This window comes from Zonotrichia albicollis, chromosome 1 (genome assembly GCF_047830755.1).
Source record: "Zonotrichia albicollis isolate bZonAlb1 chromosome 1, bZonAlb1.hap1, whole genome shotgun sequence".
NCBI lineage: Eukaryota > Metazoa > Chordata > Aves > Passeriformes > Passerellidae > Zonotrichia > Zonotrichia albicollis.
The window spans coordinates 23,958,216-23,981,621 of NC_133819.1; the positions used below are offsets into that span (position 1 = coordinate 23,958,216).

The 23,406-nt window shown below is 36.9% G+C and overlaps 1 protein-coding gene across 1 annotated transcript; it reads right to left on the reverse strand.

The window, feature by feature from the left end:
* Nucleotides 1-2,314: 2,314 nt before the first annotated feature.
* Nucleotides 2,315-22,186, reverse strand: HEPACAM2 (HEPACAM family member 2). Its single transcript, XM_005480250.2, has 9 exons — nucleotides 22,117-22,186; nucleotides 16,279-16,629; nucleotides 15,003-15,287; nucleotides 9,164-9,460; nucleotides 6,186-6,311; nucleotides 6,079-6,103; nucleotides 5,919-5,956; nucleotides 4,544-4,617; nucleotides 2,315-2,431 (listed from the first exon to the last, which is right to left on the reverse strand). The coding sequence occupies exons 1-9, from the start codon at nucleotides 22,184-22,186 to the stop codon at nucleotides 2,315-2,317; spliced, it is 1,383 nt and encodes a 460-aa protein (XP_005480307.1).
* Nucleotides 22,187-23,406: the final 1,220 nt, after the last annotated feature.

A 23,406-nucleotide genomic window follows, 5' to 3' on the forward strand; every position in this document is an offset into this window, starting at 1 on the left:
TTGTGTTTTCCCTTTGGTTCTTTGGAAATGCAGAAGAGGTGAGTCTGCAAAACACTTGTGAAAAGCAACTAAGGGAAGCATATGAATGTAAAAGTGAAAGCCAGCTATCATTTCACCTTATGTTTTGATTGCAATTAAGTTATAAGCCTGCCAGTCCAAACCCAAGAGATTTAAAGAATTTAATTATTTCCAGTAGCCCCATTTTTGATGAGGCACATAAAAAATTCTGTAATTATTTAGACTGTCAAAGGCATACGTGCATGTGTGGATTAAAGGATAAAAAGGCTGATAAAAGCATGAAAAAAAAGTGGAAAAAGCTATTTCCAGGCATTCCAGGCATTTCTGGGCATTGGCTAATCTGCAAATCTGCTGTCACTGGGACTTCTAAGAGCAAGAGAGAGAATAACAGCTAATTCTGGTGAAGTTACATTGAAAGACAGGATTTGAAAGATTCTCAAGCTATAGATCTGAGAATTAACATTGCTTTTCACTGATTTTGCTTTACATATTTATTTTAATAAATTTATGAAATCACAGCAGTTCCATTTAGAAGCACTAGGAATAAGAGTAAAGTGATCACTTAACTAACAAATCTGTAATATCTGTTCTTTTGCTTTGTACAAAGAGAGATTCCTGCCATAAACAGAGTGCAGGCAAGTTTTGTACTGTGAATATTGCTGATTATTGTACAGATGACTGCATACTGAGTCTGTGGGATTCATCCATAAGTAATCATTACTTTGCCCTACAGGAGTTTGCAATTACCTTCCCAGCTTCATTCTCTGTTCTGTGGTGTTTTGTTTCTCCCTTATACTGAAATGGAAGCATCCTGCTGTAAGCACCAGTATCGACTTAGTCATCCTTATTTATTTATCACTCTGAGTGCTCCTTCTCAGCAGGTCAGGAATTGGAAAATTCATGAACCAGGCCCTTCTAATCTGAGTAGTTTCCCCAGTATCATGATTAGCAGATTTTGTGCTATTAGTGAAAACTTTTTCCTGTTTCCTTTTCAAAACATGAAATATGAAAGGAGCAGAAAAATTGGTTTATGCAAATGAGTCCTTTACAACTGCAGAATATGTTTTGCAAAATTTAAGTTGAAATCTGAAATGTCACAAAGTTCAAGTTACATTTTTGTTGTATTTATTCCTTTTTTCAGAGGGGTCATGTATCAGCGAGAAAGCTGAGAAAGAAGACATGTAAGAGTAAGAAAATATGTACTTTATGAATGGTATTTTTTACATCTGGCTTTAAAAATCTTAGGGTTCAAAGTGAAAAATTCTGAGCAGAACAAAAACATCATTAGTAATTCAGTGTTGCTTTCTCACTGACCAGCTTGTCTTGACAGGCATGGCTGTGTGTTTACATACATAACTTGGACACACAGTCGAAGACATAAACTAAGATATAAGGACATTTTTTGAAGTGTAAGTACTGCATGGGAATGCAGTCACATAAACATTGTGATTTCTCAGCCAACTGATTAGCATATTGTTAAGAGTGTGTATATTCCTTTTCAACTATAAAAAAACCAGAACACATTAAAAAACCATGGAAAATTAGATACAATAGGCTTGTTACCAAATAAAGTCTTGTGTGCTGTTCTTAATTTGTAAGAAAGACTATATTCACAATAGATTTATGGCAGCTATACCACAGTTACAAAGACTTTAGTGTATTCACCCTTCTTATGCCAGGAAGTGATACACAGGAGGTGATTTGAACAAAACCAGGTCTATAGACATAAGCACAACGTGCTGTGGCCTTCCTGGTATTGAACTCAGCAAAAATGTTTCTGTGGAGTTCCCAGCCAGGGTACCACACAAGAATGCTTTTGCTATAGAGACATTGCTTACTTAAGTATGTCTGTTAGTGTTTCAGTGACTATTTTAACAACCACTGATTATTATTCAACTGGCCAGTTTCAACATTGCAAAAACCCCTGCTCTAACTCTACTTGGCACATGGCTGAGAGGTCTGGAGGCCATGCTACCAATTAAACTGCTTTGATTGAATATTTACCCTATTCAGTAGGAAGTGCTGATGTTCCAGTGCCCTATTAAATTCAGTGGGAATTTTAATTTGAAGCTGAGTTTGAAGATCTCACTAACTAACCTGGTGTAATGAAACAACAGACGAGTCTTGAGGAAGAGTAGGGGATTGGATAGGAAATGGTGGAGGAATTAAGGTAACTTTTACCTTTCCTTCCATAGTCCTCTCACTGGAATCAAAAAAGGGCTACCAAAATGTAAATTGTTCTGGATGCAAAAGTATTTGTCTTTGAGCTACCACGTGAGTGAACATAGTCTGTAACTTACTGTTGGTGGTCTTGTTCTGGCTGCTCAGGAATGTGCTGAATAACTTCATAAACCGTACTTAGCATATCCTGGCCTGCGACAAAGTCAGGGCCAGGAACAGATTGAGTTGAAACCTAAAACCAACAAAGTATATTCCTACTGTAAGTACAAATATGAAAAGATTCAATAGAAATTAAACTGTTAATGTAACTTGTAATTTTTTAAACTTTTCATCAAAGTTTTGCTTGTGGATTGAATAGGAAATCTCTCCTAGTTTACATTTAATTTTCAGTAATTTCTTGTCACATTAATAGTAAGGCAAGTATTAGTTTTAAATTCATTTAACCCCTTTAAAGAGTTAGGATGCAGCTTTTGCATTTAATACAGCAAATGCTTCATATTAATGTACCACAAGTCAAGAAAGGAACATTTAATAAAGAGAAAAGCAGGAGAACAAACAGGGCTTGGGTTCAGCATCACCATTCCCACTGGCCTGTCAAAGAGAGACAAATGCATGGAATTTCCATAAATCAAGTAATATTGGCTGTTCAGCACGTTAAGTATATTAATTTCCCCTTATTCATGACAACAGATTTACCTAGACTCTACATCCTTAAGGAATTATCAGTCTTTCTGCCTATACCCAACCTCCAGTTCTTCATTATCTACACTTTCTTATTTTCTCCTTTCTCTACTGACTAAAATGAATCAGTGAATCAAATATTGGCTTTACCTGCAATGCTATACATTTGAGTAGCTGAACATAAATTAGTAGAGTTTCTCCTGTTTCTTGAAATTTTACTGGAAATTATAGTAGATTTCATTGCTTGTACATCCATCCTGTTGTTCCTGGCACTGCTCCCTCCCTCCTGACCTACTAAGGCCCTGATCCTGCCAGAATGTGATATTGTGATATGATCACCTTAAGGGATATAGAATCATAGAAGGTTTGGGTTGGAAGTCCCTAAAGATCATCCAGTTCCAACCCCTCTGCCATAGGCAGGGACATCTTGCACTAGATCAGGTTGATCACAGTCTAATCTGACTCTGAACATTTCCAGGGATGGGGCATCTGCCACTGAGACAACTTTCCATTGCCTTACCATCCTCACAAGTAAAGAATTTATTTAATCTAAATATACCCTCTTTAGTAATAAAATAATATTGCAGTGTGCTTAAGGCTGTGATGATCTAGGGCCTGATCTCCAAACTTAATAAGCCTCTTACTGGCAGAAACTGTAAAAGAAGCAGTTCAGCTGCTCTATTTTCTAAAAGTCATTTATCTCTGCTGCTGTAAAAGTTTGCCCTCTCCACTAACATTTGCAGTAGCACTTTAGCCCTATAAATGTATATTTCAAACATCTAACTCCATCAGAGAAGATAAATTAATCTATGGCTGTTTTTTGACATGATGTATTATGAGTACTAATCATAAAAATAAATTAGGTGTGACAATGTGACCCTGTGACCATGCTTTAAGAGCTCTCTCTTACCTGACCAGATCGATGCCTTCCAAAGTTACAAGATTACATTGCTGACAATTTTCCCTAGCAAAGAGAATGCCTTTCTTCTCTTTTCTCATAGTTTTACCATTGTCCCTAAATTTTATGGCCCTGTTTCTGATTTCTTTTTGGTCCTTTTACACTATATCAGAATGGTCTCCAACTGCTATGAAGTAATGTCAGCAAAGACAATGCAAGGAAGCAGCAAATGTTGCAGGATTTCTTTTCTGCTAGCGAAATTCCTATGCTTAACTCCTACCCTACAATACACAAAACCAACCAAATAATTTTGTGAAACACAGCCGAGACTTAGCTTACATTTACACTTTAAATAACTCCCTGAGACTTTTCTGCACTGCCAGGGCTGAATGTTGCATGAGCAGAAATATTAGGGTCAAGGGAGAAAATGGCATCACAATAGCAGGCTTGCCTGTGTGACACAAGTGGCTACTTAACTACCCAACATTACTAATATTCTCCTAATATAGGGTAGTTGAATGGAAATTGCTGTACTTAGAGCTTGGTTATTACTTACTTCATTATGTTGATTATGAAGTACTGAACTAGTAACACAGGAAAGAAAGAGCAAATACTGGGTGAACAACAGCCATGAATAATATGGTGTCATGCACACATCTGTAAAAAGCAACAGAAGCAAACCTACAGAAGGATTCTGGTACAGATATTTATTATAATTAGAGAAACAGAAGAGAAACTGTCTGTTTATGATGTAAAATCACATACCCTAGAGCCACTGGTAAGATCTGGAAAAGTGATGAACTCATATATCCCAAAATCATCCAAAGCACTTTCATGTCCTAAAGTTAGAACAAAGATTTTAAAAAGACATATAATATGAACCTGGAAAATAATGACTGGCAAGGTATTTTGCCCTAATTTTTTAAACACCTGAACACTGCTTATGTGATCTGCTTTAGACCACTTCCCTGCTGAGCTCCTAAACTGGTGTGGAGTGAGACAGGACAGCAGCAGAGCTGGTGCTTGGTACTGGTACTTGGTGATTTCCCACACCTTGGACCAAGTGAGGAGCCTCTTGCTAACCTCAGCAACACTTCTGGTAGAGACATTCATACTCTCTATTCTGGAAGGCTAAAATGACCAATTTACTTTCATTTCCCATAGAAAAGAGGCTGAATAAATAAACTCAGCATATCTAAGTGTAGTGAAGCAGTACCACTTGAATGTTTTACAATTCTGAGAATAATAAAAGGGAATATGGTACCTATAGATGTCACATTATTATTTGGGACTTCAGATACACCTTGTATTTAGGTGTATTTAGGTGTAGTTAGTCTACCCTCCCGCTGTCCAGGAGATGTGAGGCTCTTGGTTGTCTCTTGGGCATCATTCCACATCAAAGGTTACAGAACTAAAACAAATGATGAATTTCTATCCTTTGCTATGACTTTGATGGACCCTCTGTGCTCAGGTGAATGTCCTACCTTCCTAAACTTCATATACTTCCCTCTACTTGTGCATGTAGCAGTTTATGGTCTGCTCTGATGCTTTGGTAGAAAGGAATGGGAGTAAAAGTGATATCCTCCCAGAGGATGGCTGGTGTCTAGCATCTCCTGCCTAGGATCAGGTGGGAAGTATTGTGGAGAGAAAAGAGGCAGTGAAAAAAAAACACTCTGGGCCCTGATAACAGAGAGAAAGGCAGTACAGAATATGATAGAAGGTTATATATGTATACTGCAATGTCCTTAACTCATGATTTTGATAACAACTGATGCCATGAGCATTTTCAGTTGTAATCCTCCTATGTATCACCTCTTACTGCTATCCCACAATAACACTGATTTGTCATATTGGTGACAACAGTGGAATACAGGTGTTCCAATCCCAGAATACTGGGATTAATAGGTAGAATTCAAGACAGCAGTACATACTGCTATGAGCTCCAGGCATGAGCTAAACCCATGCTAACTTCTTGTTTAGGTCTGATCTTAATTAACGTATCATAGAGGTGTGCAACGCAACATAAAAACACACTTTTCTTCCTTTCGTTTTATTTTTTTTTTCTGTATTTTGTGATGCTATTTTTCTTTTTCAGGAATGGACTTTGACCTTATGCTCACACTTATTTCATTAGCATTACCTGAAAATGCCTGTGCCTTTCTGTAATCAGCCTCTGCCCTAGAAAACATAAACACATTTCTCAGTTTGACGTCATAAGCCAAGGAAAGAAAATTAATATGATAAAATGCAATTCTCTGGATGGAAGGTACTTTAAGATGTAAGATGAATTGTTTTTCTACCTGTTCTGTAGCTTCTGTTGTATCACTGAAAAGAAGAAAATAAAAAATTATTCTTTTTGCTTCAAGGGTCCAGAAGAAGAGCTGGACTGTGCTTAACTTTTACATACCTTTATGTGGCTGATACCTTTTCCATAGGAATAAAAAGGCCATAGCTAGGATCAAAAATAATGAAATTCCTGTTATTACTGCAAGAGAAGACAAAGATTTTCCTTTCTGGGCCAGCTTTTCCAACCCTGTGACAAAGAAGATGAGTACTGTATTTAGTTCCTTGTTCTTTATAATGTGCTACAATGACACTGAAAAATGCATCTTTTAAAATTATTCTGAAACTAGTAAACTTGCATAGAGATAGAAAACAGATGCATAATTTGGGTCTTGATAATGGGTAATATTTATTTTTCCCCACAGATCTGAACTCAAAAAGCAATGATATGCATATCAGAAAAGACTTCAAAGCAGATTAGGGCCTAGAGCTAAATGGAAGTCATTAATGTAAACCACAAATTACAGCATCAAAAAAAGAAAATGCATACTACAACTTGAGGTATAGAGGAACTGAACTACCAAAAAGAAAGTGAGAGAGCAACTTGTTCTAGATTGGAGACAAATCCTCCTAACAGTTGGGAGCTATAAAGTAGAAGAAGACAAAAGATCCATTTGACTTTTTGTAAAGATTTTTAGATCACTGATAGTCTGGTTATTTATCAAACCGCATCTGAAAGTAATTAATTATCACAGAATCACAGAGTCAGGCTGGAAAAGACTTCTAAGACCATTAAATTTAACCTATCACCAAAGATCAACATGGCACTAAGTTCTATGTCCAGTCTTTCCTCAAACACCTCCCAGGATGGGGACTCCACCATATTGTTTATATTTATTTCTAAATATATTAAAAATATTTCTTTCCTTTTCTCAAGTCTTTTTCTGGGATATGCATTAACAGGACTTTTCCATCTGGATATTCTGATACAACACATACACAAATTGCATATAATTACATACCTAGAAGCACATGGAAAACATTTGTAATGAATTCGCAAAGACAAGAATGTGAAAGTTAGGAAATGCCAGACTTATCTTCTTGCACTCTTTATTTCCTCCTTTTGCTCTGAATTGTGCAGAATTCATGTAATTAAAGGATAAGGCACAATCCATGCAGGTAAATTAATGTTGCATATTTGCTAGTGCCAGATTTATTAGTACAATTAAAATGTGTGTTATTTAGCTAGATGTGTTCCCAATAGTCAATGAACTCCTCTGCAGAGGGCTGCTTACATCTACTTAGACCTCTGTGTAATTCACTGGCATTGTGCTGGCTACATGTGCAGTGGTTTTCATGAAGATTAAATATGAGGATTTCTAGATAGAGGTGTCTTAAAGATACGGGAAAATAAATCACTGCAATTTCACCAGTTTTTTAAATAGTCCCTCGATGTATTGCTTTCCTTAGGAAGAAAAAACCCAATGCTGGAGAATCAGATGAGTCCTTAAAATGTTCCTTAAAGTGAGTAATTTCAAATGTAGACTCAATAAATCACATTCTACAGATATATTAGTGCAGCAGTGCAGAAAACAACGAAATGCTCTTTGCATGCATTTAACGCACTCAAGCTGACTAAGCTTGAAAAGTGAGCAATGACAGGTGTACGTGAGATACCTCATTTTATTTTAGAATCTTGGCTGAAAATGGGTAACAACTTAGTGCAACTACTGATATAACTGTAACTTATTAAAATAATTGTTTCCTAGAAAATTTTTAGGATTAATTAGGCAGCTGTCCATAGCACCATATAGGTGAATTTCTGTCCCATGGGCAAGTTGTGTAAGGTCTTCTGAAACATCAGAGTTCCTGTTGCTTCTGAAAATGGGGTTTCCAGTATTCTGAATGCCATAGTCCAGCCTCTGTATCTAGGATTATGGGGGTAAGGAAAAGGAATATGGACAATTTTCATAGTCTTTGCTTAGTATGTTTATTCACTTGCAATGTGAATTTAGCCTGAGCAGCATCACCGAGAATGAACTGTGTATGAATTCATACCTCTTAGAATCAGCCAGTGCTGCTCTGCAAAGTGTAGCCTTGACATCTCCATTTAGTGCTTTTTGAATAAACACTCATCTAAAAGAAAATTGCTCCAGAGGGGGGAAAATATTTTTTTCTATTTTTAAATACACTAGAAAAAATGTTTTGATAAGATGTAAGTAAACATTTGTAATTAGGAAATCTACTATTTTAAGTGCAATCAACCATGAAGCTGTGGAGTCTTCCCTCCTTTTTGGCCTTTGAAAGGAAATCTCAGCTAAATATTACATGAACTTCCTGGAGAAATGTCATGTTTATTTCTATAAACACATAGCTCTGAATTGCATTTTCTTTCACTAGTAACCACAATATTTAGTTTTTGAGTGTGGTATTCTTACTATGAAATTGCAACCTGTATTCCTCCCAGCATACTCAAGGTCCTGGATTCATGATGAATCAGTAAATAGCCTGAATCATGGACATATCTTCTTGTTTACCAAACTAACAAATTTGTTAGCTCTTTGCTCAGCCCACGTGAAATTGCTTTGTTAAATTTTCTAACAGGCAATCTAGTAATTCCTGTTGAACATTAATAGCAAATGTTCCTTATCTGAAAATACTTGTATCCATCTGTATTGAGAAGAGACATCAGAATTCCTTGATATCTTGTTCTTTGCTCTATGCTTCTGGAGATTTTCTGAAAAACTGCTTTGTTGCTATTGAACACAATCATACAGGAGCTGAGGTTATACTGTAGGAGCAATGAAGGTATGTGTTCTTCAGAATCCAGCAATCAATCCAGAGATTCATAAATATGACAAGGAAATTATTTACATGAACATTGTAATAAAATCCCACAAAATTTCAGTGTCTTAGTGGGTTGTGTTCCAACTTGCTGTGTGTCACACAGCAAGTAAAACCTAATCCCACAGAATGTCCAAAAGCCCCTTTACCATATTCTTAGTGAGATGTAAATTTCAACACATATTCTAATAACGGCTTCCTTTTTCTGGGGCATCCACTCAGATGTTACACTTTTCAGCAGTAAGGTTACATTCTTACCTACAGATGTAACAACAACTGTGAAGTGAGTTTCATCTCGTTTCCCGGTCACGTTGTTGAAAGCACAGCACATGTAATCCATTGTCTTCTGGGCCACTTTATCAGATACAACTTCCAGATGGGGTCCATATTTGATTACTTGAGTGCTATTGTCATCCCTTTGAATCCATGAATAAGTATTTGGTGGGTTTGAATCTGCTGAGCAGTCAAACAGTACAACTTGGCCCACGTCAACTGTAAACACTGCCCCTATATTCAGACCTTTGTCTGATTTGACTCTAAGCCCATAAGGTCCATCTGCATTGGGAAAAAAAGGGAAATACAGTGAGAAAATGAAAATCAAAGTATATAATTAAACTGTAATCAGAAGTGTACCTCTAAAGTTAGAATATTTAAGTTAGACTAGCCTTTAGAATGGCTGGCATTCAGTTATTTCAATAAAAAGGCTTTCAGTTCAATAACTGGATCTGTGCCAGGCTTAGCTCAGGCTACACCCACTTAATACTGGTCTAATTGCTGTTTAAGGAAAAAGCATGGGTCTATGTATTTTCAGTATGATAAAAAGAATGAAAACTGAAATCAGTTGGATTTCTATGAAGTAAAGGAGCATGTCTTCTTCAGGAGCATATTTGATTTCTACTTCAAAGTCAAACTTACTGGCATAAGTAATTTCCCAACAAATTTAAAAGTGAACAAATTGGCCTTGTAATGTTATCTTCACTGCAATAATTTACAGTACAAAAATTACTAAGGGAACTAACTTACAGGTATAATATTGAGTGGGTTGTGCCTTAGATGAATTCAGAAAAAATTTTCCATAAATGGCTGCCAGAATAAACTTTAACTTTCCCCTATTTTACTAGGTTTGCACTAATAAATAATATTTTAAATAATTAAATAATTTAAAATACTTAAATAATTACTACTGTAATTATGATTTTTTCAAGAGCAAGTTATTGTACTGAAAGTTGTTTTTCTGAATATAATTAGAAGAAGCATATGTTGTTCTAAAGTCATGTGTTCATTACTCAAAAAATTGAGCAGATGAGTATTTTTAGTGCAATCTGCATAGGAAAATGAGAAGGGGAACAATATATTTAAATATTGTAAGAATATTTCTCATGCTATTTTTACTCGAGCATTTCAGATCATTGGGGCTTTTACATCTTTACACATTAAAATTATTTTTAAAGTTACTTAACTACTTAAGAAATTTATGTAGAGAATATAATAATTAAGTATGCCTTATTAAATAGCATTTTATAGTTTAAAAAACAAAAACAAAAACTCCTAATAGTTTTAATGTTGTTGATTCCCTGAGGACTTGCATGAATAATAAAAAATGCACAGACTTAATATGATAGAACAAAAGAAGAAAATATGCAGAGTATTCATTTGGTTGGATCCCTGAAGATCAGTAAAGCTGTCTCATACACAATGGTGTAGCACAAAACAGGCACACTACTGTGCCCATTGCAGTCAGTGGAATCTAGTAGAACTTCCACCTTCCTGTGGTTGTCTGGGAGAATTAAGATAATGTAGCTGAGTTTGAATGGGAAAATCCCTGATACATGAAGCTGCACACTTATATATTTCAGACTTTATTTCCCACCAGGAAATTCAGGACCATGTTAAAATGTTCTCTAATACACACTTCTATTTACTGTTTGCCTTCTTTTATGAGACTCATTTATTCTCCAAGAATACACCTAAGCCACCAGCACATAGCACAAACCAGGCGATTTTGTGTGCACCTCTGTGTTTTTTTCTGTTTGTTCAGGCTTAGACAAGAGACGACAGACCACCACATTGACCTCAGTTTAGTTCACTTTTAAGTAAATGTCCGTATTTCACAACATAAACTTGTCAATCTTTTAATTTTCTCCATTTATTTCCTAGGGGTAAGCTTTTTGCAGTCTCATTTTAAGGAATGGCCAACATCATGCATAATATTTTCTTGGGAAATGAAATACAAATTCACTTCAGCATGAATTAGTGCTGCTCCCACCTGCATTGCAGTGGCCACTCTGAAGAATCCTGGCTTTTCTTTTCACAAGTTCTAGATGCTGGGCTGCTTCCTCACAGGCTCTGCAGCTCCTGAGTAATTTGGTTTATTGTCTCCAAGAGCCAGCTGACCCTGCAATGACCATTTCTGTGAAGTACAGACTATACCCCACTCTTTTGGCATGGCTGGCCTCATTTGTGCTGCATGTTTCTGTGGAAGGGGAGCTTTTCACAGGGGCTCACCTCTTATGGGTATTTACTTCCCTTTTTTTCAGATCTGAAAGGAGAAGGCAGGTACTGGCCTTTGATGTTTTTTATGAATGAATTAAAGCCCCTCACAAACTATGTATAGGCAGGAACGTACTTTTTTTTTTTTAACTTTTCAGAGCAATTCAGTGGTTCTTTCAATCCAATTCTGCCTTCTTAGGAGAATTCTCTTTTATTTTCACAGGTAATATGACTTAGACGTGTTAACAGAGATTATTGGTAAGAATAGCTGACCGGTTTACATGTTCTCCTCACTGTAGTGGGTGGTTTGCCACAGTCTGCAAAAGAATTAGAACTGAGTTCTGCTTTTTTATCAGTATCATAACTGTGCAGCATAAAGAGATAACACTGAGAACTATATTTTAATGGAAGCTGCAAGTTGAAAGAAATCATTATACAAACACTGACAAACACTAGCTGGGAAAGTAAGTTGGAAAAAACCAGAGGGGTTATCTTAAGAAATAGCCAAATCTTGGCAAAATCTGAATAGTGACATTCCTTGCTGAAGTCAACCCAAGGATTGGGTAACCCTTCTGCTTTGCCTGGAGCAATATTTTGCCTCTCCTGGGCATTGTGTACATCAAGGTCTCTAAACAATGGGTAACTAACAGTTATACACAGCTTCAAGGATGATTCTGAAAAGTAGGCAATCAACCATTCTCTCACTAGTACTAAGTATATTCTATCTTTTGGAAGACTTGAGGAAGAAAATTCCACTTAGCCTGCTGAGTTTAACTCCATCAACACAGTACAACAGTGTCTGCTGCAGCCTACAGGAAAGCAGCTTCTTCCAGTCTTGAAATAATTTGTTTCTGAGTCACATGACTGCAATAGCCATGTTCCAGGTTGCATTATCATCATAATTAATGGAGAAGCAGGACAATATTAATAAGACATGAATTAAAAACCACTTTTCATACTCAGTAACAACCCACAATGACAGCCTTCATGGATCCCTCAGCTCTATTTTCCCTTTCCAGTATTGCTCTCTACAGAAGACTGCCTCTTGTCTCAGTAAAACCAGTTAACTAAATGATGTGTAAAAGAATAAATCAATCTTTCTGAGTAACAATTTACTGCTCCATGGGAATATTTCCAATTGCTCCCATCACTACGAGACTGGTGCAGTTTCCAAGCAGATGGCAGGTATTTACCGTGAGCGACCTTTTCTTTATCACCTCCAGTAACTCCCCCACAGCAATGACATATGGCCTGGGGCCTGTTCTGGATTGTTATTGACGACTGGAGCTGGGAGACAAAGTACTTCTGCAAGCAGAGGCTGAACCAAATTAGGTGACTTCATATAGCTCAGGAAGTAAGACCCCAACTCCCATCATTGACTTGGATATAGAGAATATCACAGGTATTTGAAGTCTTTCAGCATTGCATTGTTTGCTCTTAATATCTTTTTTTAAGCTGTTATATTATGCACAAAGCAAACCCTCAGTTCTGATGAAGGACATTCAGAAAATATAACATAATATTTACACACATATAACAATAATATTTACACACACAGAAAAAAAGTGAATCTCACGGTTTTTGATAAAGCTGTGTATCACAACCATTTAAACAGCAGAAGATACAAGAAATGCGGACACAAGTAACTTTGAGATTTTAAAATTCCGGTAAATAGTAGGTCAAAAACAGGTTTCTAGTTTAGAATTTAGACAGATTTTTCAATTTACTGAAAAATGCATGTAATTGAGTGAGGAAGAAGGGGGAAGCAGTACCAGAGTTGGGACTGAAGGGCACACACATTGTCAGAGCAAGTGTCCCAGACACCTGCCAGTGCCATCAGTGCTTTGGAGGCAATCCCATGTGTAACAGGTCAGAAATTCAAATCTCACATGAGCTGTGCAACAAACAGAGCTGTCTGAAAGCATCCGTGGCAGATGCTTTTCTAGTCTGCACCTACTTCATTGCATGGGAAGAGGCTGTCAGGATGGATACAGTGTCCCAAGTTCTGTGGAGGTACTCTTTGAAGACAGATCTGTACAAGGCCAATTCACACCTCATTAAAGTGAGAAATGCAGTAGAGGAGCTGCATTCATACACCTTCAGGTCTCATTCTCAGCACTTTAAGCACATAAGTGAGCTGAGATTGTGACTCTACAAAAGCAGGCATATAAAAATGTGCTACCTCGAGGAAAGCATGTGATTGTTTTTTTTTTTAATTAGAGTAATGATAAGTTAAAGCTCTATCAGTGCTGGTTATTTCCTTGTTTACCATGATTCCTCTGTCTAATGAGATGGAAGCTCAATTAATATTTGCCCTGTTTAGGACTCTGCAACTGCTTCTTCATCTTCAAGTCTGCACGGGTGTCAATTTTATAAGCTCATATCTAACAATGTTCTTGTTAATCTCTGCTAATTTAGGCAGTCCTTTTCTCTTCTCCTGGTGCAGTGTAGAGACCCACCCCCTCCTCCAATACTTTAGATGGAAGTCATCCCCTTATGCAATGAATTCTTCGAGTTATAACAAAAATCTCTGAACAATAGCAGAAGAGACAATCAGAAATGAAAGGAGATGAAAGGAGGAGGAGGAAAATATAAGAGGTAAAGATGTAAGAGATGTAGGTTCTGAATATGTTGGTAGTGCAATCATAAGAAGTTGAGCATAGGCTGTCTACCAGCTGCCAGCTGCCAGAAAAGCAGGAAAAAGCTGCAGAGAAAAGCAGGAATGAGCACCAGCCCTTGGCAGGACAGGAATTCAGCTCCAGTCTTTGCAGTGTCCCTTCCAGACTGGGCCATGGGGCAAACTGGCTATATCTGAATATGACTGGTGACAAAGTAGGTCCCGGCCTTTCAAATTTCCTCTGAGAAGGATAATTTGACCCCTGAGGACATGAGGATTAGAGCACAGCAGGTGACATATGTGTAGCATGTGCTACTTGAAAACAGTGGAGGCACTGGGAATTCCTGACATGGATCAAAATGAGAAGGCTCTAAGATCTATTTTCTAATCAATCTCAATCTTATCAGCAGAAGTTCATGTTTTTTATTCTCTGAAAGGCATGCCCATTTATTTTTTACTAGCAAATCTCATCCCAGCTGTATTACTCTGTCAAAGTCATTCAGTCCTCCTATTTAATTTTGTAAATTAACTTCATTGAGATACTGCCTATCCTCTTTCTGGTGCCATTAATGGAAGTATTAAAAAAGACTGGACTTGAAATTATCTTGAGGAAACCCACTAATATCAGTTCTTCAGCCTGGTACTTCCAGGCTTAGCTTTTTGATACTATTTGGTGTCTTCATTTATAACAATATTTTCATGTATAATGACCTCATTATTTTTTTCTTTTGAGTCACATCTGAAGACATTTCTGGAAATTTTGAAGTTTCTATTTGAATTCTGAAGTTCAGTCTGATCTTTACAACCACACAACACTAAATAAATTTATGATCCTGTCTTAAGTTAGAGCTATTACAAACAAGCTCATTTTGAATGCAAGCTCACATACAATGTTGACACCACTGTTTTCTGCCTGTTTTCATATTTGGAGGCACTCCTTCCAGCAAAATCATTCATACAAAGATAATAATGAATATTTCATATACTCACAATATATGGTTGGTGCAATTATCTCACTTTCCATTGCACTGACAGGGTTAGATACCAGACAGCTGTAATTCCCAATGTCTTCTTTTACTGCAGGAACAATTAGAAGTGTAGCATTGTTTGATGAAAAGATATAATTAGGGCCAGCATGAAGATGCTTCCCATTTTTCATCCACTGGTAAACTACCCTTGTACCTCTATCCACAGTACATTTTAGGGTAATATTCCCTACATACTCCACTACTCCTGAAGATGGTTCAGTATGTACAGTTGGCTTTGTGACTGGAACTGTAAAATAAAGAGATATGAAGAGTTGTTTAAAAAGAAGGCCATATTCTGCTTGTTGACTGTAAGAACTGCTATGGGATATAAATAAAACCGGACTGTTTATATCACCGGCAATAGGATAAAGACTTCAGTCACGTGTACCACGGCCTCTTGCCTCACATACAAATCACTGAGTCCACAGAAATGAAAAGAGCACAAAGCATGACACTGCTCACCGTGTGTGACCTCAGCATGACTGCCAACAGCTTTGCCCACACTGGGCACCACTGAAATTTGGGCAACCTGGCATGAGGATGTCTGCAGATTGGGATGAATTTGGGAGTTAAATGGCACCTACAACTTTGTCACCTCAAGATGTCATTTATCTCATTCCTTCCAACTCTGGACCCTTCAGTTACAGGATTCCCTCTGTATAATCCAGAAATTACAGAAGCCTGCTGTCATCCTTTTAGATAATTCTTTTCCAATTTCTTTTTTCTTTTCTTTTTTTTTTTTTTAAGTCCCCAGTATAAAGAGCAGAGCCTAAAGAGGGAAATTCAGTAAATTTATGAATTCAGATCTGGGATTCTTTTACAGACTACAGTCACCAGCAAAAGTCAATGGCTTCTCTTTGTTACAGGAGATAAAGTTGTTCAGGGCAAAAGACTGAAAAGACTGTTTGAAATTCAATGCATCCTTGTGATAGCACAACAGAAACTTATGAAATCTTATTTTTTGTCTAATGTCTAATATAATCTTAAATGTTTCTATGCCTCTTCAGTTTTTACTTACAATATAGAAACATCAATCAATATATTAATTTTCTTTAAAGATGACATATTTTTGTATTCCCTTCACCAGCAGTAGAAAAAACCATAACTTAATTGTATGCATTTTTTCATGTATTGTTTCATTAAATGAGACACCATTGCAACTGGATACTAAGAACCAGGACTTCAAAACTACTGTAATTTTATTTTCAAAATGAAGATACTATCTTTTACTAACTTACCATCAACAGCTACTTGAATCTTTTGACTTGCAGCTATGGTGCCATTTCCGTGGACATTGACTTTTACAATGTAATTGCCTTCATCACTGAGATGCAATGGGTTAATCCTCAAAGATGCATTCGGTGGCATAAGGGTAAACTTGTGCTGGTATTCCAAGTCTGGAACTACTCTTTGATTTACAGAGCCAAGCAAGTATTTTGGATTACTTTGAGACCTCTCAAAAAGCCAAATTATCTGGATTTCAGAAGCTGTAGCATTGAAATTGTAGTCAACAGAAAGATGAAGTGGTTGCCCCTCAATACCATGGATGGTATGAGATGGTACTGTCAATTTTAAGGCAGAACAAATCCCTGCATAAAAATGAAAGAACAAACAAATAAACAAACCCAAAACACAAATGGAAACCCAAAAAACTCAAATGAGAAACTTTCACGGTGAAAAACCTCTCTTGGCTAAAACTTACATTTTTTTTGCCTGGTTATAATTCAAATTATAAGTATGAAAGGGGAAAGAGCTCATTGACCTTGGTGAAGCTGGATCTAACTACAGAGCTCTAGCCTCATATTATACAAAAAGCCAAAGGAAGGATCTTTTACTGATGAAAGTTTGACAAAAATGAGATAATGTACGTTTACCTTAATGGATAAAATATATTCCCTTTAAAATATTTTGTATTTTTAGGTCTTACACTGTCTAACACTCTTGGATTGTAAACGCAGATTTTATGATTTTTTCTGGGTTGGTTTGGCTGCAGAGGAGCTTCTTAGGTACTCTGCCAGTTATACTAAGAAACTGACTGAAAATCTGACAAGCAGCACTTTCATGAATTCTGACAAAAACTATATATAATTATTATTGCTGACTGCTCTGTACCTGTAAGACTAATTCAAGAAACAATATAAAGCTTGCAAAATTCAAGTATTCCTGTCTTAGGAAATTGCCAGAATTAAGCTCTGCTGTTGATATGCACAAAAGTGAAATTTGCAGCCACATGATAAATTCTGTTTTCTGAGAATTCTGTCTCTGTTAAGGTTGCAAAAAGGCCACTCCTTGGTTAATGGAGTGTCTTTCCAATCATCACTGTCTTTCCAATATATTTTTTAAAATAATTTTTCCTTGTGCTGGCCTAAGACCTATTTATAGAACACTATTAAAGCTTTAGTCTTGGAAGTAAGTGATTGATTTTCACATTAACTTTTCCACAGCACTCATGAGAACCGCATTGATGTAAAGAGTTGACATTAATGAACTGACCTCACAACACCATTTTAACTGATAGGACTTTAGAGATGAAGAATTTAAGCCCAGAGAAAATTAACAGCAAAAATACAGACTCATTTTGGATGATCAAGTTGAAATATAAAGGATACGATTTTTCAAAATACATATAAAAATATTTTGGTATGTTCGAGATGCAACTCCAACTGACTCTAGTTGCAGGTTTAATTGCTCAGATTTGTGACTGCAAGTGGTAAAAAAACCCTAGGAAAAAAGCAACCTCATATAAGCAAGAAATGTGAAAACCATGATGCAAGTAATCCATCTGCTCCTGTGTAAGAACACACTGGTGACTGAGAACGCACTGCCCTGGTTAGCATGCAACACTTTCACCATGCACCATCTATCCTTTTCCTGCTATTGATCACTTTTGGTTGGACTTGATGATCCTTGAGGTCCCTCAAACCTGAGATTCTGTGCTTCTTGACAGGCTTCCAAATTCCTGTAATGAAAAAGTAACTTCCCAGCTCATGTACATGAAACGTATTTCATATTTCTACCTGGAAAGAGCTGGGTGGGTAGGGAGAGCAGAAGGAGCAATGTATGAAAAATATGTGACTGTGCTCACTAATATAATGCAGAGTTAACTTTGTTTCTTACATTTCCTACTTTCATCTCATTATTATTTATGACAGAAATTGTTAAAGGTCCATTTATGTCTAATTTCCTAGGTTATGTGACAGAAAAAAAATCAATTCAGTAGCACAATATGGTATCTGTACATGTCTTTTGGGTTAGAATTATCAAATTTCAGTGCACAGTTGTTTGCCATGAGGTAATGGCAAAGAAAACTTGTTGGGGATAAGGGTGGGGACACAAAAAGGGAGTGGTGGTTACAGATGCAGCAGTAGTGCCAGTAATTAATGTGAGCTACTCTGGAGTGTGAGTAGTCTGGCTCCTGGGTAGCCAGCATGCTGTACAGAATCTGCCCCAAAGAAGTAATTCTGTGGCTGGCTTCCCTTTTCATAAAGCTGAGCAATATTACACTCAGCTAAAGATAGCTCACAGCATTTCTGAGGGCATGGCAGGGCAGCCAAAGGAAAACACTGCAGAATACTAACAGGGAAATACAGAAAGACAGTGAAATCCTTTGACAGAAAGCCTGGCAGACCCCCATTAATGGAGCTAAGGAGGAAGCAGACAGAGGGCTTCAGGCTGCAGGGACTTTAATTTGCAAAGGACTGGCTGGGGTTCAGCTGAGATAGGAGGAGAACAGGGTAAGAAAAGAGGAAGAGGAAGAGTGTAGAAAAAATGAGGAGTGGTTTAAGAGGAGGATACACAGGACAGAGATGTTTACATCCTTAACTTTCTAGATGAAAAACCTAAACCAGATGATGCACCTCAAATTGAAGCCTGCTCCTCTAACCCTTTTAAACAGTACTTGTAGCCTGTTATTCTTGCAATTTTCTAACACTGCACAATTCTTCAAGGCTTGCTAGACTCTGGTTAACAGGACACATGAAGTATTTTGTTGGTTATTCTAACATTTCTCAGCTGTTAATATGCTCCCTGACAACATTGCAGTACAAATCAGATTAAACTGCTGTTGTCCACTTGAAAAAGAGAGAAAGATGGTAACTCCTCAGTAGAATCCTTTATGAAATATTTAATGCTAGAGATCTATTTATATAACCTACCAATTATATAACCACCCATTTCAATTTTTAGATCAACTGGAATAAAGTCAAATGCATCTCTCAAACACAGAGAGATCTGTAATTAAAAGATCTGTCCATATACTTACTCATTTTTTATGTTGTATGATGCTTTTCAAATTTTGGGTTTATTTAGCTGTCAATAGGTGATTGTGCTGTTGGAAAACATGCCAGTCAAAGAAGCAGTGCAACCATAAAATATGGAAAATAAGGAATATTTCTCAAAGATCTGTTCATGCAAAAACTTAGCATAACCTAAGCAGGTCTTGTGAGCACCAGGATAACTGGGACCACCAGTATGGAAGGTGACAGCATAACAGAGTAATGAAAACAGAATCAGGGCTGGAACTGATTCTGTACCTTCATAGCAGCTAAAACCTGTTGGAATAGAAACTGCAAATTAACTTTGTTCTACTTGATTTACAAAATTTGCTCTGTGTAGTGTCTTGGAAAGACATTTTGACATCTGCAAATAAGGAAATTCTTTTAGCTGGGACCAGAGATGGTGAGGGCAGAAAGTCCGTTTTCTCCCCAGCCCCTTCAGGAGTGGCTTTGGATAACTCCAGTTCTTATTGCTCCCTCTGGCTTTGCTGGGGTGATTTTGTGGAGTGCCAACATCCCACAGGAGCTTCCCCATGGCTGGAGGGGCAAGGGAGAAGGCAGGCTGAGACTGGGACAAGTTATTAGATAATGGTGCTCTGTCAAAGGCAAGGGTTTTACAGTGATGGAAATAATCCAGTCTTAGCAGAGATCATGTCTTCTGCAGTCTGGAATATTCTTTACTGAGAGGGCTATCCTCTCCACCAAAAGTGTTGTCAGGATTTAGAATGGGACACCCAGGGAACTGGTAGAGTCATCTCCATGGGGATACTTCAAAGATGCAGATGTGGCACCCAGGAACATGCTTTAATGGAGGAATTTGCAGTGTTAGGTTTATGGCTGGACTTGATGCTCTTTAGGGTCTTCCCCAACCTAAAGGTTCTAACATTCACTTGTATTAGACTAATTTTGATTTTTAATTTAAACTGAAGACTATTATGACTAATTCTTGAATTAAAGTTAATAGCAAAATCAAGCCAATGTGTCAAACTAAATTCATATTTTTCAGGCCCAAATTCCATAACATTCAAGCCTATCCCTACTGCTTCACAAATATAATACACTTTTTTCCCAAGATGATGAAATTCCAAGACCTAACTTTTGTATAATGATTGTAAGGGCTGTACCACAACGACCTCCATTTGGAGCTCAGTGATCTGTGCTTTGCTTCCATTTCACATTGCTATCATCAGTATTAGCAAGCACAACAGAATTGTTGTTGACATAAAACAAGGGCTGCAGTCTTAGTTTAAATAAAAAACTATGACATAACTTTTGAGTTTATGGCATAAACTGAAACCTGCTTAGCGAGATTTTAGGATTCTCAGAATTTAACATGCACATCTCCTTGTCAAAGTGAGTTTGGATTCTCAACTGCTTTTCACCAGAGTGTTCATTTAGCCCTTCAGCTCTCCTGAACTTGGTGCAAAATGTCACTAGATCAGTGAAATATATTTTCCCCTGTTTTACAGGTATGTTATTTATGGAACAAAAAACCTCAAACAACCCAGATGTAATGGTCCAGGAAAGCTGTAATTTCTATAATGGAAAATTTGGGAATATTCTTCCCTAGACTGGGATTTTTCCCCAAGAATAGGTTCCACTGAGATTCGTTACAGGATTTAATTTCATTTACTGAGGTAAATGACTTCAGTGGCCTTTGTGTCATATCTCCAATGCACCAGATTTCACCATGATATGAAGTATGGGCACCACATTTCCTTCACTAGAAAATGTGTATATCTGGGTAAGGATGTAAGGGTTCATGGTGAATAAACCTGTACTCTAAGCACTCTGTTTGCATGACAATAACTCTTGCAGGATTTTAATGAAAAATATCCAATAAAGTGGTAAAGTAGATAAAGGACAAAATCACTGCTTTTTATCAACCAAATATTTTTTTATTTTTAAAGAAGAGATCTGATAATTGTCATATAAAACATCAACCATTATGAAGCCAAAAGTCTTGTAAAAGTATCAAGCTCAAAATCAAGGAAACAAGGTGACTGTATAGTAAGTTAAAACTGTGAGATTCACAAAGAAGATAAAAGTTATTCCTATACATGAAGGATTAGAGGATGCACTACATTTGTAATATTATATATTTCCTCAGTTGATATTTACAAAACCAATTAAATATAGAAAAAGGTAATTACAGTAGTTTGTAGAAATAAGCTTTGATTACAGGATATTTCTGTCAAAGTACATAGAACATCTAGTTTTTATCCATTGCATGGATAACAAATGCACGCTTACAAAAACTGCACACAGACACCAAACAAACACACTATTAATGGGGAGATATTCTTCAGCTGACCAAAAGCTTAATTTAGTTTCAATACCAATTACATTTAGATGTTACTTATAAATTAATTAATAAAAAATAAGTGAAAAATAACATATCAGGGCTGTCTCAATAAATTGTTTAGGAAGTGATAAACAGCTTCTGTATAATCTTTGGTTTAGAATCTGTCCAGCTTTGTTAAAAAGAGTGCCCAATGTATGTTACTCAATAAAATGTAATAGTAAGTAATCAATACCCATGTTTTACATGTAGATTGTGTGTCTTTAATCAATGCCAAGTTTTACATAGAGATTATGTATAGCACTCATTTTTGTTCAGCTGCTAAAGCTTTACCTTCACTTATAAAACAAAGAGCCACTATCTGCTGAAAAACTTTTAGGCTACCTTTCTGAAATCAAACATCTGACAATACAACAGAAATATCTTTATAAAGATAAACCTAATAGAACCAACTCACATTTCCACAATGACAATCAAATATAATGAATACTGTATCTTACCTACAAGCAGAAAATATATTTTGCACTGTACGTCCCAAAAGAAGTTGGCTAAAGGGCTCCATGAAAGCATCCTGTCCTACACAAATTCCACCTTCTCAGCACTAAACCAGGGCTTGGACCTGCAGCTGCTGGTTTATTTGCTAGGGAAATCAGCAATGAGTTAACAGGTCCTATCCTGTCCCCTGCCTTAGGTGATTTGAATATGTGTATACAAAGAACAAAGGGAGTGGAACACCTGTTAGATGAGGACCCATCTTCATTGCCTCTGACTTTATCATAACCCTTCCCCAGCAGTCACAGCAAATATGACACAGAATGTAATAAATTGGGCACACAATACAAAGTACATTTAATTAATAGAAGTAAGTAAACGCACCAGGTGAACACGTTATACAGTTATTAACTTCCTTTAGTTACAGTTTCATAAAAAATACTGTGATGCTACATGCTTGTTTCAAACTAAAATTAGTATTCACAATATTTTTTCAGTACTTTTTAAATGCCAGCCTCTCATTTTCTGTTACAACTCCCCCCCTCCATTAAACAGCTGTTAAAGAGCCTTTCTAATTTTTTTCTTAGCACTTTCAAGCCCATAACAGTTCTGTAATCTTTTTCCTTAACATAAGTATAACTCAGCAAAGAATTAACTCCCTTTCTCTAAACAACATGTGATGTCAAGTGCCTATGACACATCTTTGAAATTAAAATCCTATGGCAGGAGTGGACAGCTTACTACAGTTGTTAAGTGCTGATTATTGTTTTTCTCCATTAACTTACATCAGTTTGAATTAACATTAATGTAGGGTTTGGATTTTGTCCAAAGCTGTCATTCACCATACAAATCAGCAGCAAACTGGACAGACCCTCCCAGAGCTGTGCAGTAACAGTTTGCAACAGCAAATATTAGCAGTGACAGAGATGGTTTATCCATAGAAAACCACACAATATTTTTCACTAAACAGCACTTAGGCAGACTATTATGGATTAACAAACATTAGGCTAGACTGCATTCCACTTTGTGCAGGAGCAACTGGTAGGAAGGAGTTGCCTCCCCCTCACTGTGTGCTGGGAGCAGGGGTCCAGCAAGGTGCTAAGCCCCCATCAGAAAGGATGAGCCCTCAATTTTTATCTTAGTTAAAGAGAGGTGAAAACACCCTGGTGCTTCCAGGTCCAATATAAGAAACACAAGGGTTATCCCAGGTTAATAAAGCAAAAGTTTAGTGATCCCACCAGAAATAATATCACCACCTGACATAAGTCAGGAGATGGAGAGGGTATTTCATATATTCC